This window comes from Dipodomys spectabilis, unplaced genomic scaffold (genome assembly GCF_019054845.1).
Source record: "Dipodomys spectabilis isolate Male_0828 unplaced genomic scaffold, ASM1905484v1 ptg000004l, whole genome shotgun sequence".
In the NCBI taxonomy this organism is placed as follows: Eukaryota; Metazoa; Chordata; class Mammalia; order Rodentia; family Heteromyidae; genus Dipodomys; species Dipodomys spectabilis.
The window spans coordinates 4,209,101-4,224,563 of record NW_024870681.1 but is presented as its reverse complement, the minus strand read 5'-3'; the positions used below and the strand labels follow the sequence as shown (position 1 = coordinate 4,224,563).

Genomic DNA, 15,463 nt, shown 5'->3' with positions numbered 1-15,463 from the left:
CAGAGTTCAGGCCCCACAACCGGACCAAAAAAAAAAAAAGATTACGCCTTCAAAGTGATGTTGCTTCACAAAACCATCTCAGTACAACATCATAGCAAACAGTTTCAGATTGACCATTTACAAGATAATGCAACTGGTATAAAGTAAAAGATATCCATTGGATACTCAAGGTCCCATTTTCCTCAACATTCTTACAGCATGCCTATCTCCAACAAGTTGCAAAAGCCAGAGAAGCTCATTATTATATTTCACCTATTAACTAGTCCCTAATGTGGATGTGAATAAAGGAAAATATGTCCTCAGGCCTGCAGATAAGAAGAGGAAAAGCAGTGTGCTGACAGACAGGAGACAGAGCAGCAAAGCTACACAGGGGCAACAGGCCACGAACAAGTACAAGATGGGGCAGATGCCATTGTGTCTCCTTGTGAATCAAGCTCACTGTTTCAAATGAGATTACTGAGAGAGATAAGCTGAATATATAAATTTATCACTGTCGCTTCTTGGCAAACTATGTTCTTTTCTCTGTTTCTTACAAACACAGCATCTACAAGTCATATTTGTTTAAAGCAATATCAATCAAAACAGAAAAAAACACGAAAGGAATAACTGTCACTGAAAGCTGTGTAACTGACACAAATTTATTTGGTACATGAGGAATTCTCAGAAAATAATAAAAATTAAGTATCATTAGAGCTTACCTTTTCCCTTTCCCTCAAATTTAGGATGAATGAAAATGGGGCAGGGCGGGGAAAGGAGAGGGAAAAGGGAAGGAAAAAGGAAAGGATGGAAGAAAGAGACAGATACGGTGAAATATGCAAGTAAATACTAGCTTCTAGTTAGGAAGTTACACTGCTACTAATAGTTCAAGAAGTGTGATCTTAAAAAAAAAAAAAAAGAAGTGTGATCTTGTGAGAAATGTACTTGTGAGAAAATGTGAAAATGTTGCCCAGAACACAGGGGGAAAAAAATCACGTTACAGGAGAAAATAAACCTGTAAATCATAGCAGAAACTACATAACTTAGAAATACATGGGGGAAAAAATATGCATTTCCTTTTAGACATATAAATCATACTGGACTTCTTTCCTATGGAATATTATCTTTTTGTATAAAAATAATTTCCAAAACTAAGAAAGGTGGAAGCCAGAGGACTCGACTCACAACTGGGCACAAATACATACTCTATAAGACAAAAAACTCAAGATCACAGTACACAGCAGTTATTTATTTAAATACTTGAAAAGGTCAATGATGGAAAAAATAGGTTTATCATGAGTTTATATTCATTAGATTTATTTTACCATTTAAAAAAGTGCTGCCTCTAGGTTATCCTAGCCAGATATAGAACACTTCATGACACATGCAGCTACTGCAATATACTACAACAGACATAGCCATTAGTGAATGACTTATACTCTGGGAGGAAATTCAGCAGTAGTAAGGATGACTTGTTTATTTAAACTAAAAACATTGATAATATACAAATTGCTTCTTTCATTTGATTGAAGGGGCTATAAAATTCCACATACTGACAAAGGAGGCAACATAATCATGGAGATAATGCCTCTGCTAATTGCTTTTACCTTATTTCTTCCTTAAAGGGAGCTGCACACTTAGCTATATCACTCTCTAGACTTCAATGCTGGCCTACCATAAGTGACTACAACAAACAGGTTGATAAGCTGATGCAGGTTCAGATGAGTTCTTAAAAACAAAGAAAACAGCAAATTGTGTCTCATGTACTTACAGAACCCAAAGGATATTTCTGAGTAAGTGTGAAATAAATAAGTGATCCACGAGTAAATACAATCTCTGGGCTGTTTTAAACCTAGAAGAGTGAGCCAAGTGAGCACTAACAATACCATGTAGAAACGTCTAGAAACATCATTTCTAGAACTCAGTTTGGGAGACCATATTTTGCCTGACTATGTACATTATTTACAAATTCCCTTTTGGCCTCTGAAATTTAGCCATTTTAGTTTGGCTATTAAGCTGTTTTTCTCCATACACTAGCCAATACTGCAGTTATTATCATTAAAATACTCTTACGCATGAATTACAAATATTAATAAAGTAACTCTGCATGTATAAATATCTCAACATTTCCAGCAGAATTTAAAGCATTCATAATGTACATAAAACATTTTTTGGTAGGCCGGTATTTTTTTGATTTTTAGATCATCGCTGTTTCAATAATGCTCTGTACATAGCAAAGCCCAAAACTGCAAAAACAGTAGCACCAAAACTTGCTCGAAGCCAAAATGTGGAGCTCTTGAGGTCAGCTTGTGTCACGTGCCTGTAGTCAGAAAACATAATTAATATTTAAAAATAGGATTATTAGCAAAATCTTATACCAATTATATATGACAGTTTACTTTGAAGAAAGTATTAGCACACTTGTCAGGCTAATTGCATACAGTAATGCTTATCAAAAACATTTATCAATATAGCCCTGTACATACTGCTTAGACAACCACTGTCTTAGGAAAACAACATCATGTAAACATTAAAGACATATGTTTTTGCAATTAGCTGCTACTTGAGAGTTGATATCTAAAATTTTATACATTTACTTCACATGGGAAATGAAATTAAAAAAATCAGCCCCTAGCTTTTTAGTTATACCACAGTCCTTCAGGCAGAGTTCTTACAATTTTGAGGATTATATTAATGGAAGGTAACTAAGGTACAGTCTTCTGTCTCCAGAAATCAAAAGCTACTTTGTAAGCAGTTACGTGACAAGTGACAATACTTTTTAAAGATCAATGACTAAAGTCAACTGTGGAAACACTGAGTCCCATAAAAAATGTACCTTCCCCCCAAAAAAAATCAAAAGGGGAAGATTTATCAGATTGCATTAATTTGGTTACTGCTAATTAGAGAGAAAAAAATAAACAAAAGAAAAACTGAAACCCTGATGTTAGTCATACAGGCAGTGATAATGGTATCAAATAAAGGAGGACATAATGTAACATGATGAATTGAAAGGTAATGACATAAAAGCTGTATTATACATGACAAGTAACAAGGGCAGCCTGTACCACAAACGGAGTTTGTGAGCATGCTCAGTTAAAAACACTGCTAAGCACCCTCAAGAGTCTCAAGTATGACAGCTTTCTATAAAGAGGATAAAGCTTTATAGCCAAGGCTGGAACACTTTATTTCCAAGTGTCACTAAGTCCTTCATTAGTGAACACAAGTGAAGTGATATAAAAAGCTTCTGGAATTAAGAGCTTAGTAAGACTGTCTAGTTTAGGTGATTTTACAACTGAGTTAAATAGATTTGAAGCAGAAGTCAGATATTCAAAGACTAAGACATAGGCAAAAAAGTTAAAAGATTTGAAAGATTTCAAGAGCTTGAGATTTCAACTTGTACAAAACTACTTTGTCTCAGTTAATAGTCACAGAATGACTGGATTAGTTACTACAAAATATAATTGGCATATCCCTATTAACAAGTCTACAAGCTGGTGCTCCATGCTTATCACCACTGCCAAACAACACATAACACACCAATTTCTCACCATCACCAGTTTCTATTTAAAACGTCACTTCTTACACTGTATTTTTTTTTACAAAGCAACATGATGACACAGGTACATTCTACCTTGCGAGTTAGTTCTTCCAACAGGCAATATTTATTTAAGTTAGGAAAGAGAATATTTAGATTTTTTTGGCTTTTCTAGTTGGAAGGGTTCCAAGAAGGCCAACCACTGGTTATGGAAACTGTTACCTGGCTTCAAGAAAGAGTGGACCATGAGATGACTCCATGAAGATGGAATCTTCTACAGAGCTGACGGCGTGCACCTGGTGAGTAATACTGCCTTCGTCGTCGGCTAACAGCATGGCACCCCACTCAGCTACCCGGACTCTTAACCTTTCATACATATGCACACAGTTTGCAGTTCACAGCAGAGCTCAGGAAAGGGCACTCAGACAAATCTCTCTCAATTAAGTATCCCACATATACAGAAAGAATTGCCACCCCCATGTTTTCGACATTTCACTAAAATAAATGTATTCTACAGAAAATTACTAGGCTTAAAAGAACATCCACAATACATTTGCTTCAACACTCACACATCAGACAAGGAACCTAAAATTGCTATATAGCAATATATTCCCAATATAGCCTGCTGAGCCTGATCTTGGTATATTTGAAACACTGGGAGAAATCCTTGAAACTAATACTAACAGATACCAACAGGTAGCAATAGTATCTGACAAAACCTGATAACCATGGTATGCATTTGAAATGAGGTTAACAAGTACTAACTATGAAGTTTATAGACGTTTATAATTTCAAACTATTACAAACTACAAAGACATCTGTGAAAAATTGACTCCAACATTCCAAACTCCAACCACTAAGGATCTATGATGAGAGTAATCAAGTTTCTATCCCAATATGGAAGAATTTAAAGTGAGTCTATAGGTTTGCCACCCTGTACTGCCCACACTTGTCCAAATTTAAAGAGAGAAGCCAGGCTTAAAGAGTATTAAAGCTTTTACTTCAGCTTTGGTAATCATTTTGACTGATAAGAGGTTTTTGTGTTTTTGAATTTTCACATTCTTTTAATCTATGGGGAGAAAGGAATTAACATACAAGCTAGCCAATACTCAAATGACAAATATTATTCGAATATGGATGTCTGTTTCACACAGCTCCCTTTGTTAAGGTTTTATTTTGTTTTGTTTTTGGGGTAGTCTAGCTTGAAGCACAAGTTGGCCTCAAACTTTTGATCCTCACGCTTCAGTCTACCCACCATTCCTGACTTTCCTTTTGCTATGTTTTAAGTACTACCATTTATGAAATAATATATTCTGACACATGTATTGCTTGCTATTCTTCTGCATCTCAAGATGGTAATTATTATTTTCCCAAAACAATAGTACAGCTTTCATAGGCAAAAAAAACTACTACAGATACATTATCAAGATACAGCTCGTGCTGGGCACAGTGGCTCACACCTGTAACCCTAGCTACTGTAGCACTCCACCACTTGAGCCACAGTTCCACTTTGTTTTCAGGTGGTTAACTGGAGATAAGAGTCTCACTGGCGTTCCTGCCTGGGCTGGCTTCAAACCACAATCCTTAGATCTCAGCTTCCTGAGTGGCTAGGATTACAGGAGTGTGCCACCAGTGCTGGCATAACAGTATATATTCCATTAGTAACAAAAACTGACCTATGTTTCAGGTCTCAAAAAGAACACAGGGTAACAGTTCTAGTTTAAAATATGAACATAGTTCATCCCTAAACCCAAGCAGAAATAATCCTTGCCATGTTCAAAAATGTAATACTTTCAAAATACTGACTTAAAATACCTTCTTAAAATAAATGATACTATCTTCTTGCATAGATTTCCTTTTTAAGTTTACTTTCTTTGTAACTATAAAAAAAGTAATGTACAATCCTTAGGAAACGCATGGCCAATAAAAATGGGGGGAAGGGAATCACAGATTCTCCTTATCTAAGGTAATTAATCAAAATTTCCAGTATTTCAACACAGATGTGAGACAATTAACATATATGGACTTGGCTATTATTAAAGATACTTTTTAATAATGCAGAAAGAGGGTGACACTGTTTAAAAAGAAATGTACTCATTACTTCACTTATGTAACTGTAACCCCTCTGTACATCACCTTTATGATAAGAAAAAAACTTCAAAAAACGGAGAGAGAAAAATGCCTCAAAATTCAGGCAAAAAGAGGGTTGAAGGAAAAGCTTCAGCACTTAGGGGGCTGAAGCTGAATAATAGTGAATTCAAGCAGGGAAATAAATTAGAGATTTCCAGGCAACCCTGGCCTGTATAGCAAGATCCTCTCATCAGGAGGGGGGAAAAAAGTTAAATGAAGAACTATTTGTGCACAGTCACAGATCATATACATAATCATCGAAATTCTTATTCGCCCTGGTACTGAATATCACAAAGAAAGCACACAAGCCAGAGGCATATTACAATGCTTTTTGCCAGTGCCATTGCCAGAAATTTAACTCTAGCTACGCAGGAGGCTGAGATCTGAGAACTGTGGTTAGCAACCAGTGCAGGCAGGAAAGTCCATGAGATTCTTATCTCCAATTACTCAGCCCTACTCCCCCCAAAAAAACCAAAACCAAAAACAACAACAACAACAAAAAAAACAGGAAGCAAGCCAAAGTGGATCTATAGCTCACGTGGTAGGGTGCCAACCTTGAGCACAAAGCTCAGGGACTGCGCCCAGGCCCTGAGTACAAGCCCCAGGACCGGTACATGCACAGATGAAAGCTTTTTATTTACTCAGCAATTTCTAGTGATATAAAAATATGAACTAAAATCTTCATTGGCATATATATGTAAATATATATAGTAATTTGTCACATCCCTTTATTGTTATTTATATACATTAAACCAGTAAAGATTTCAGCTCATATGTAGATATAGATGTATATTCCCATACCCCTTTGTGAGGTGCTGGGGCTTGAAATCAGGGCCTGGGCACTGTCCTTACAGTTTTGTTCTCAAAGTTACTGCTCTACCACTTGAGCTGCAACTCCACTTCTGGCTCTTTGATGCTTAATTGGAGATAAGGAGTCTCATGGACATGTCTGTCCATGCTGCTTTGAGGTGATCCTAGATCTCAGCCTCATGAGTAGTAGAATTATAGGTGTGAGCCATAGAGCACCTGGCTTCAAGCATGAGTTTTCAAGAGAACACTGTAAAACAGCGTTAAACAGTAGTCATACTCAGTTACTAAGACATGGCTACAATTTTTTTCTTGATTGTAATTTTTTTGAATTTTAATATTTTATTAGACTCAATGAGCAGTATGCCACAATTTACCACTTGAGCAATTCAAAAATGAAAACTTGAGATGCTTAATATTCTCACTGTATGTATTCTATAACTGTATATATTATTCTGCATTATATTTCTGTACTTCTCTGGTGTGTGTTTTCCAACTACAAGACATTTCCATTTGTTCTATTATTTCTTTTTTTTCCAAACTGTCAGGTTTAATAACCTTTTCTTCTTTTTCAGTTTGTACTTTTTGACCTTTGTGTACTATCATAGTATATTAAAATACAAAAGAGAAAATTCACTGTTGCTGGTAGAGTACAATTTTTTGTAAATGCACAACGGCAGCAACATATGTTAAATAATGAAATAACTCACTTGAGGAAATAATATAAAAATTGCCTTAAAATATAAAGAACTATGAATAGGGCTGGGAAGGTGGCTCAGTGGTAGAGTGCTTGCCTTGCATGCCTGAGGCCCTGGGTTCGATTCCTCAGCACCACATAAGCAGAAAAAAAAAAAAAGCCAGAAGTGGCACTGTGGCTCAAGTGGTAGAGCACTAGCCTTGAGCTGAAGAGCTGAGGGACAGTGCCCAGGCCCAGAGTTCAGGCCCACGACCGGACCCCCCCCCCCCAAAAAAAAACCCAAACAAACATGAATACTCTATAAGTCAGCATGAAAGTATCAGATAATAGTATGGGTACACTAATATATAAGCACTTTATAAAATAACATCACTATAGGCTGGGGATGTAGTTTAATGGTAGAGTGATTGCCTAGCATGTATGAAGCCTTGGTTCGATTCCTTAGTACCACATAAACAGAAAAGGCCAGATGAGGCACTCTGGGTCAAGTGGTAGCCTTGAGCAAAAGCTCAGGGACAGTGCCCAGGCCCTGAGTTCAAGCCTCAGGACTGGTTAAAAAAAAGGTCACTAATGCAATAGTGACTAGAAAACTATGCCATCCATCCCTCCCCATCTTCCTTTGTAAAGAATCTACTCTTTGTAATAAAATCACATGGGCCTCTTCACTGATTAGATATTCCTAGAGTTTGGGCCACTTCCCAGCAGCCTCTTGCCCTGTCTGGCCTGAATGTAACCCCCATTATAACAAGGCTGGAGAGAATTTCCCCAAAGTTCATGTAAGAGGACAGGAGCCCCCTTCTCGAGGCAGTGGCTGCCAGGTCTATAGAGAGTAATTATCTCAAACTTATCATTTGCACCAGTCTGGAGAAGAAAGGAAAGGAGCGCTTGTTGCCAAAGCTTGCAAGCCCTTGGTGGTGCTAGATATTAGGCAGCAGTGGCACGATCTGCTCTGATTGTACAGGAGGCAAGGTACCCCAGCCCTTCTTGGGCATGCTCCATGTTATCAAGTTGTACCGCTTCAAAACCTTGCTGCTCCTCCATAACTTCCATCTTCGTGGGGCACTACAGGTCTGAGGTGACCTCAGCAGCAAGGGTCTGAGTGGCTGCCAGCATCTTGTCCTGGCACTTGGTGCTTTCACCTGCAAGATGTAACAGCAGCTCCTGCAACTCCTTCTCCTTCTTCTCCTGGGATGGCCAATTGACACACTGGTCTGTCTTCTGATATAGCTCATCCAGGACTTCCATTTGTTCTTTATTAAAAAGAAAAACTCTGGACTCTTCAATGTGTTCTGACAGCTGGCTCATCAATGTTGGGGCTTATCTACTTGATATTAGTAGTCTACTTTGTTGGGCAGGTCATGGATGAAGCAAATTTTTAGCTGTTTCGTGGACACCTGTGTCATGCTTCCTGCCCCCCCCCCCAGACATACCATAGTTCCAGCTCTTAGGGAAAAGGGCCTGGTGCTCCAGCTTTATCTGGCACTGGGCTTCCAGGTTGGTCAGAAACCCACAGAGGTCCTGCTGCTTCTGCAGCTGCCATCTGTTTCACCTTTTTTGACTCAGCAACAGATAGTGCTATAAAGTAAAAAACCCACATGATTTACGGATTGTCTATATCCTCTGGGGTAGTCATATCTGATGAAGTCACCTCCTCACCCTTTTCTTCTTTTCTAACTCCCTCACTTTCTCTAGGGAAAGCCAGGAAGCTCAGCTGGGCCTGTAGCTCCTCATTCTCACGCCTTGTTGCTTCTAGGTACTTCAGTATGCCCTGTAACTTTTGTTTTTGTTGGTCCTGGGGCTGGAACACTGGGCCTGGGTGCTGTCCCTGAGCTCTTCAGCTCAAGACTAGCGCTCTAAAACTTGAGCCACAGCACTACTTCTGTTTTTTTTTTTTTTTTTGGTGGTTAATTGGAGATAAGAGTCTCATGGACTTTCCTGGACAGGCTGGCTTTGAACCACAAGTCTTCAGATTTCAGCCTCTGCGTAGCTAGGATTTCAAGCATGAGGTACCGGCACCCGGTTTGTATTGTAACTTTTGAGGCACTGTCTGGTCTCCCAACTTGTTCTGCATCTGCTCCTGCTTCAGCTACTCCAGCAAGTGGGTCTGCCTCAGCAGGTGCTGCTGCAGGGCCTCCTTCTCTTTGGCCAGCTGTTGATTGGAGGCCCTGTGCTGTTCATAGGTGGCCCTGAGCTCCTGAAGTTAGGCCAGGTACTGATCATGCAGCTCCTGTAGCTCTTTCCATTCTTCTCACTTCTCCTCTCACTGGTCCAGCTTCTTCTACAGATGTTTCTTCATTTTCTGCTCTGAGTGCAGGATGCTGGCGAGCCCCTCCTCCCACAGCTGGGCCAGCTGATCTTTCAACTCTCGGATGTGACAAGAGTACATCTCATGGTCTCGTTTTTCTCACTATCATTTCAAGGATCTTGTGTCATTCTTCAGCATGTTGATCCCACTCCTCAGCCTTCTGCTCCAGTATCCACAACAACTCCTTCTGGTCCAGATTCTGGTCTTCCTGTATCTGGATGTGAAATGGTTCCCACAGGTTCTTTGAGCTCCTGAATCTGCTGGCCTGGGCCTTGAGCTGTTTCTCAGCCTGAGATGGTCCTGCAAGGGGCTGTGTGGGTGGCAGCTCTGCCAGGTGCCTTCTCAGTTCTACCAGGTTTGTCTCTAGGTCCAACACCTGCCTCACCCCTTGCTTTTTCTCCCCTTTCAGTTGGCTAATCTGCTCCAAGTGCTGCTGGAACTTCTGTTACCTGGAACTCTTCATCCTCAGGTCCCCTGCAAAGTTGTCTCTCTCCAACTTTAATGTTGACACCAACTTTTTCATGTTGTCTAGCTGTCTTGGTTTCCAACTCTGCTCTGAAGCTGCAGCTTTATGTTATTCAGGTCTTTAATGAGCTCTAGATTGTTCTGGTTTGTTTCATCCTGCATGTTGCACACTGCAGACAACGTCAGCTCTAGCTCTGCAACGTGTTGCTGTGAAAATGCAAGCAGCAGTGGCTCACGCCTGTAATCCTAGCTACTCAGGAGGCTGAAATCTGAGGACTGTGGTTCAAAGCCAGCCTGGGCAGGAAAGCCCGTGAGACTCTTATCTCTAAGTAACCACCAGAAAACCTGAAGTGGCACTGTGGCTCAAGTGGTAGAGCGCTCACCTTGAGCTGAAGAGCTCAGGGACAGTACCCAGGTCCAGAGTTCAAGCCCCATGACTGGGAAGAAGAAAAAAAAGATGCAGGCAGCTGGCACGACCTTCATGCACCATTTCTCTTTCATTGACCACTTGCTGCATGTGGGCCAGGGCATATTGTAAATCAGTTTTCTGAAACCAATGTTTGTATTGATAGCTTGTGGAGCTCCAGCTTTGTTTTTAGTGCTTCCTGTGCACAGGCCATCTTTTCATTCTCTTTCCCCTGTTGATCCTGAAGGTCTTTCTTTTCCTGCTTCAATTGTTCACTCTCACTCCAGAGCTGTTGGTTTGTATTCTGAAGTCTGGTGCAAGCACCAGGTGTTGATAGCACCTTAGAGTTATTGGGGACCTGTGGCACTCTTGACCCTGGCAGCTCTGACTGTGCCCAGAGGTGGGGAATGCTCAGGGTCAGCGTGATTTTTTGCCGAACCCTCAGTTGAATTACAGTCCCCAGTGGTGTTTGTCTTGGGATTAACTCCCTTTTTAGTGTTCTTCTTGTTCTTGGATTCTGCAGGTCCATCAGGACAATTCCTCTGCTGGTATTCCTGCAGTAGTTTCTTTCCTGAAGCTAATTTGTTTCCATCTTGTTTGCTCAGACATCTCAGTGCTGGGATAGAGAAGAGCCTGGCCACGTTGCCAGGCTCTCTGAAATCACCACTATTCTTGCAGTCACCACCAACTGTGTCTCCTTCCTACTCTATCTCCACAATCACCTTGATTCTCTCACTTACCTCTCAGCACCTCTGCCTCCCTCAACTGCTGGTAGTGGTGCAAGTCAGCAGAGGCGATAGCAGTGCTACCAGGCAGCATGGACGTGAGCATGGCCCTAATTCTTAGTATCTCATTGGTCAGAGAGAGAAATATGAAAAGTGGGGGCATGGCCAGAATATTGTGATCTAAGCAGAATGGGTGGTCATATGAGAGCTGCTTGTGCAGACCAATCCTGCATTCCCCTCCTCCCCCAATACAACGCTGTCTAGTTTGGTTGGGAGAAGGGTGGGACTTACTCTTGCTGGACAGGGGCACTGTTTTACAAATCACCTTTCTTGGCATCCATGACACAACTGTAGTTACCAGAGTTTCCACCAGACTTCCAGTTGCCCTTTAACAGCAGCACCAAGAAACATAGCTATCTGCCCATGTCTTACAGTCTTTATCCTACGCATAATTACCTCTATTGTTCTGACCATATTTGCTGACACTTGTATTCTGATCAGGGAGTTACTGAGGTGCATAATGACTTTGATATAATCTGCTCTTGCAGTTGTTCTGGAAGGCTCACGACATCACGGGTCCAGGGCTCCTCTCCATGAATATTGGCCATGCTGTATGCAGCACACACAGGCCATGCATAGCAAGTATTTCCTAGACTAATGAGAATCTGAGCAGTAGAGATTCATCTTCTTTATACATTTCAATGAAAGCTAGCCTCATACTTTGGCTGGTGATCTCAGAGGATTCAGAAACAGTCATAGGAGGAATGTTGTCTATTAGCTGAGAAGTCAATTTTCTAACCAGCCACATCCAAATGATGTCCAGTGTGTCCAAATCCAGGAGCCTTCTACCACTCCAGGGCCCTTGAATATCTACTTCAACACTGGAGTGAGTGGTTGTCTTCCAGTGACCGATGAGTCTCAAACTAGGAATGTGGTGGCAAGGCCCAGGCATTTGTGCTGCATCACCATTTGCTGGTTGCACTCACCACACCTCCTCATTCCCACACAAGACACCATGACTCACAACGCATGCTCTCAGGTGTAGTTTCAATGCAGTTGAAAATTATATTGAGTTCACCAAAACAATAATCAAGCTTTTGTATCTGTAAATGTGAGTGGAAGGTTTATATTGTTTTTGGCAGTACTAAGGCTTGAACTCAGGGCCTTGTACTCTATGACTTGAGCAGCAACTCCAGCTCTCAGTTTCCTGTTTCTAGATACTTTCTTGTTTTCTTTTATTAAGATTTCTGGACCTCCTTGCTTTTATTCCTTGAAATGTTTCTGTTTTTTCTGGGGTTACTTCTCATAATAATGCCATTTTTTTTTCCCCTTGGTGGTACTAGATATCAAACCCAAGGCCTCTTACATGAATGTAAGGAAGTACTCTGCAGCTGGGTGACATCCCCAGCCCTACTAACACTACTATTTAGTGATCATTCTCCTAACTGAATTAGAAGGCAGCTGGGAAGGTGGCTCAGTGGTAGAGCGCTTGCCTTGCATGCCTGAGGCCCTGGATTCGATTCCTCAGCACCACATAAGCAAAAAGAAAAAAGCCGGAAGTGGCGCTGTGGCTCAAGTGGTAGAGTGCTAGCCTTGAGCTGAAGAGCTGAGGGACAGTGCCCAGGCCCAGAGTTCAGGCCCCACGACCGGACCCCCCACCCCCCCCAAAAAAAGAAAGCATGAAACATTTTAATAGAAATTTGTGAAAAAAGATTGAGAAATAAATATATAGTGTGTAGTAAAGATGAATTAGAACACAAACCATAAGCAAGCTATTAACTGAGCATGACTAAATAGTAACATAGTTTGGAAAAAGACATAGTCAATGCACCAAAACCCAAAAATGCTTCATTGAGCAGTTAGAAGAATCCAAATTTATAGAGGATCACACATAGGAAATGCTGCACTATCAACATGTATACTAGTGAAATCAAATTAGGCAATCTCTACTTTCTCATATCCTAACCAAATACCAAATTTTTTTATAACATATAAGGAGTAACAGCAGCTTACTGATAATCAGTAACACAAATTCTTGCATAATTTTAAGCTTTATGTATACAAATTCAAAGAGTAATCTGAATTCAAAGGAAGGTATAAATTATCCCTTGAATTTAAGGGAAGGTATAAGTTTCCCAAGAAACTAAACCAGGAATTCTTTGGATATGCTACTGTATTATAACCTAGTATTCTAAAAAGTCTTAGATTTCCAGCATTTCTAACAACATTAAGATTTTAAGAACTCAATCTCTTCATTAAACAGTCCTATGAAAAAAGTAGTTAATTTCAGTCTGAAAAGCTTCCTGTGCAAAGTAACATGAACTTAAACTATATAAAGAAGGAACTTAGGTAATTATTAAGGAAATATGGATAAATTAAGGAGTCATTAATGAGTAGCTTAGTGTAAATGTCAACACATACCATCTAAAAATAGTATAAAAATACAATAAGCACAATGATTGTTCACTAGATTTTTAGATCTCTGTAAGTATTCTGGGTGAATTATGTACTTACTTGCCAAAATGCTGCTACTGAACTTAAGAAAAAACATTAACAAGTAACTTATATGGAAAATGCAAACAATTAAATGGAATGAAAAAAAATTCTAAAGCAAAAATACGTGCTAAAAGAATTACACCAAAATAATAAATCTAAAACAATTTCTGATTAAATTATAGGTTAGAAGTAGAAGGATTATATATGTAAACCTAGTCATGAAAGAGATCCAGAGGATTAAAAAATGACTAGCACAGACAAATGAAAATAAACACCTAAAAAGGATAAATTTTTAGCACACTATAGTGTAACATTCGCATACAAAGTAGGAGTGTAAGATATACTTAAGAAATAATAATCTTGGGTAGTTCAAACCAACAATCAAGCTCATCCTACAAAACCAGTTTATCACTTTCATATTTAAAAATTAAAAGTTTCAAAAGGTGCTTTATACTATTGGAAACGAAGTTAAGTCCCAAAGATTAAAAGTCATCTGACCACATGTTAATAAACCTCCTAAATACAAATAATTCTAGTTATTTACAAATTATTCTAAAGAAAAACATTACTCAGATTTTTGTGAAACTGTAATTACAAAGAACAGAGTTAGATGCAAGATAGATGTATGTATGATTTAACCCTACTTTCAAATGTTGAAGTCAGTATATATTCAATTAACTGAAAACTGATTCAAACTGGGGTCTGAATCCCAGACTTTGGGCCTCCTATGCAGGTGCTCTTACCAGTGAGCCACATTTATTACCACTTTACTGTGCTGTTAATTTTTAAGATAGAGTCTCATTTCCCTACAGAGAACATCCTGGACCATTGTCTGGTTATTTTAGGCTTCTCATTGTTACTAGGATAACAAGTGCCACCATGTCTAGTTGGTGCTGGTTCTGGGGCTTGAACTCAGGGCCTGGGTGCTGTCTCTGAGCTCCTTTGGCTCAAGGCTAACACTCTACCACTTTGAGCCACAGCCCCAATTCTGGCCTTTTCTGAGTACTTTATTAGAGATAAGAGTTTCATGGACTAACAAATGACTTATTCATTCAGAATACTTAAGTCCTGTTTTGGATAGGACCCCACTATGAATTGAGCCAATTCTAAATATTTTATGAAATTTTCTTCTTTTAAAACTTGGTTATATTTTCAGTGACATTTGTCTGTCATGCTAAAAGTCTGTCTTCTTGAACTCAGGGCCTGATCACAGTCCTTTACTACTACTTGAGCCACACTACCACTTCTGGTTTCTTTTGCTGGTTAATTGGAGATATGAGTCTCACAGACTTTCCTGCCTGAGTTGGCTTCAACCATGATCCTCAGGTCTCAGTATCCTGAGTAGCTAAGATTACAGGGATGAACCACCAGCACTCAGCTTCAATAACATTTTTAACTGACTGAAAAAAATCTTCTCAAGAATTTTGAACCAGCCAATGGTAAAAGTTCCCTAATGGAATACTATAGGGCTTGAACGCTTTTCTCTCTCCAACTTATAGGTACTTAACATTATTTTTTATGAGTAACTTGAAAGATAAGATATAACTACCAAATTTGCAAGTAACAAAATGCAGAGAGAGAGTATATAATGGGACAAATGATAGAAAGCTTACTTGTTTTGGGTACTGGGTTTGAACTGAAGCCTATGTTTGTTAGTCAAATGGTTGCGCCACTTGAGCCACACCCCCAGATCAATTTTGCATATTTTAAGTAGAAAGTACTAATAATTATTTTTCTAGCCATGTACCAGTGGCTCATACCTGTAACTCTAACTACTTGGGAGGCTGGGAGTAGGCAGATCTTGGTTTGAGGCTAACCCATGCCCAGGCTGGCTTTGAACCATGATCCTCAGATCTCAGCCTGAGTAGTTAGGATTACATGTGTGAGCCACCAGTCCCTGGCGACATTTTCATTCTTTACA

General features: G+C 39.7%; 1 protein-coding gene across 4 annotated transcripts in view; it reads right to left on the bottom strand.

The window, feature by feature from the left end:
- Nucleotides 1-1,204: 1,204 nt before the first annotated feature.
- Nucleotides 1,205-15,463, bottom strand: part of Rhot1 (ras homolog family member T1) — an 81,459-nt gene continuing 67,200 nt past the window's right edge. For all 4 annotated transcript variants that reach the window (XM_042691176.1, XM_042691192.1, XM_042691185.1 and 1 more), the window contains one exon: nt 1,205-2,296. In XM_042691176.1, coding sequence (XP_042547110.1) covers nt 2,179-2,296 — 118 coding nt within the window. In that variant the 3' untranslated portion in view covers nt 1,205-2,178. The remainder of the gene's footprint in view (nt 2,297-15,463) is intronic.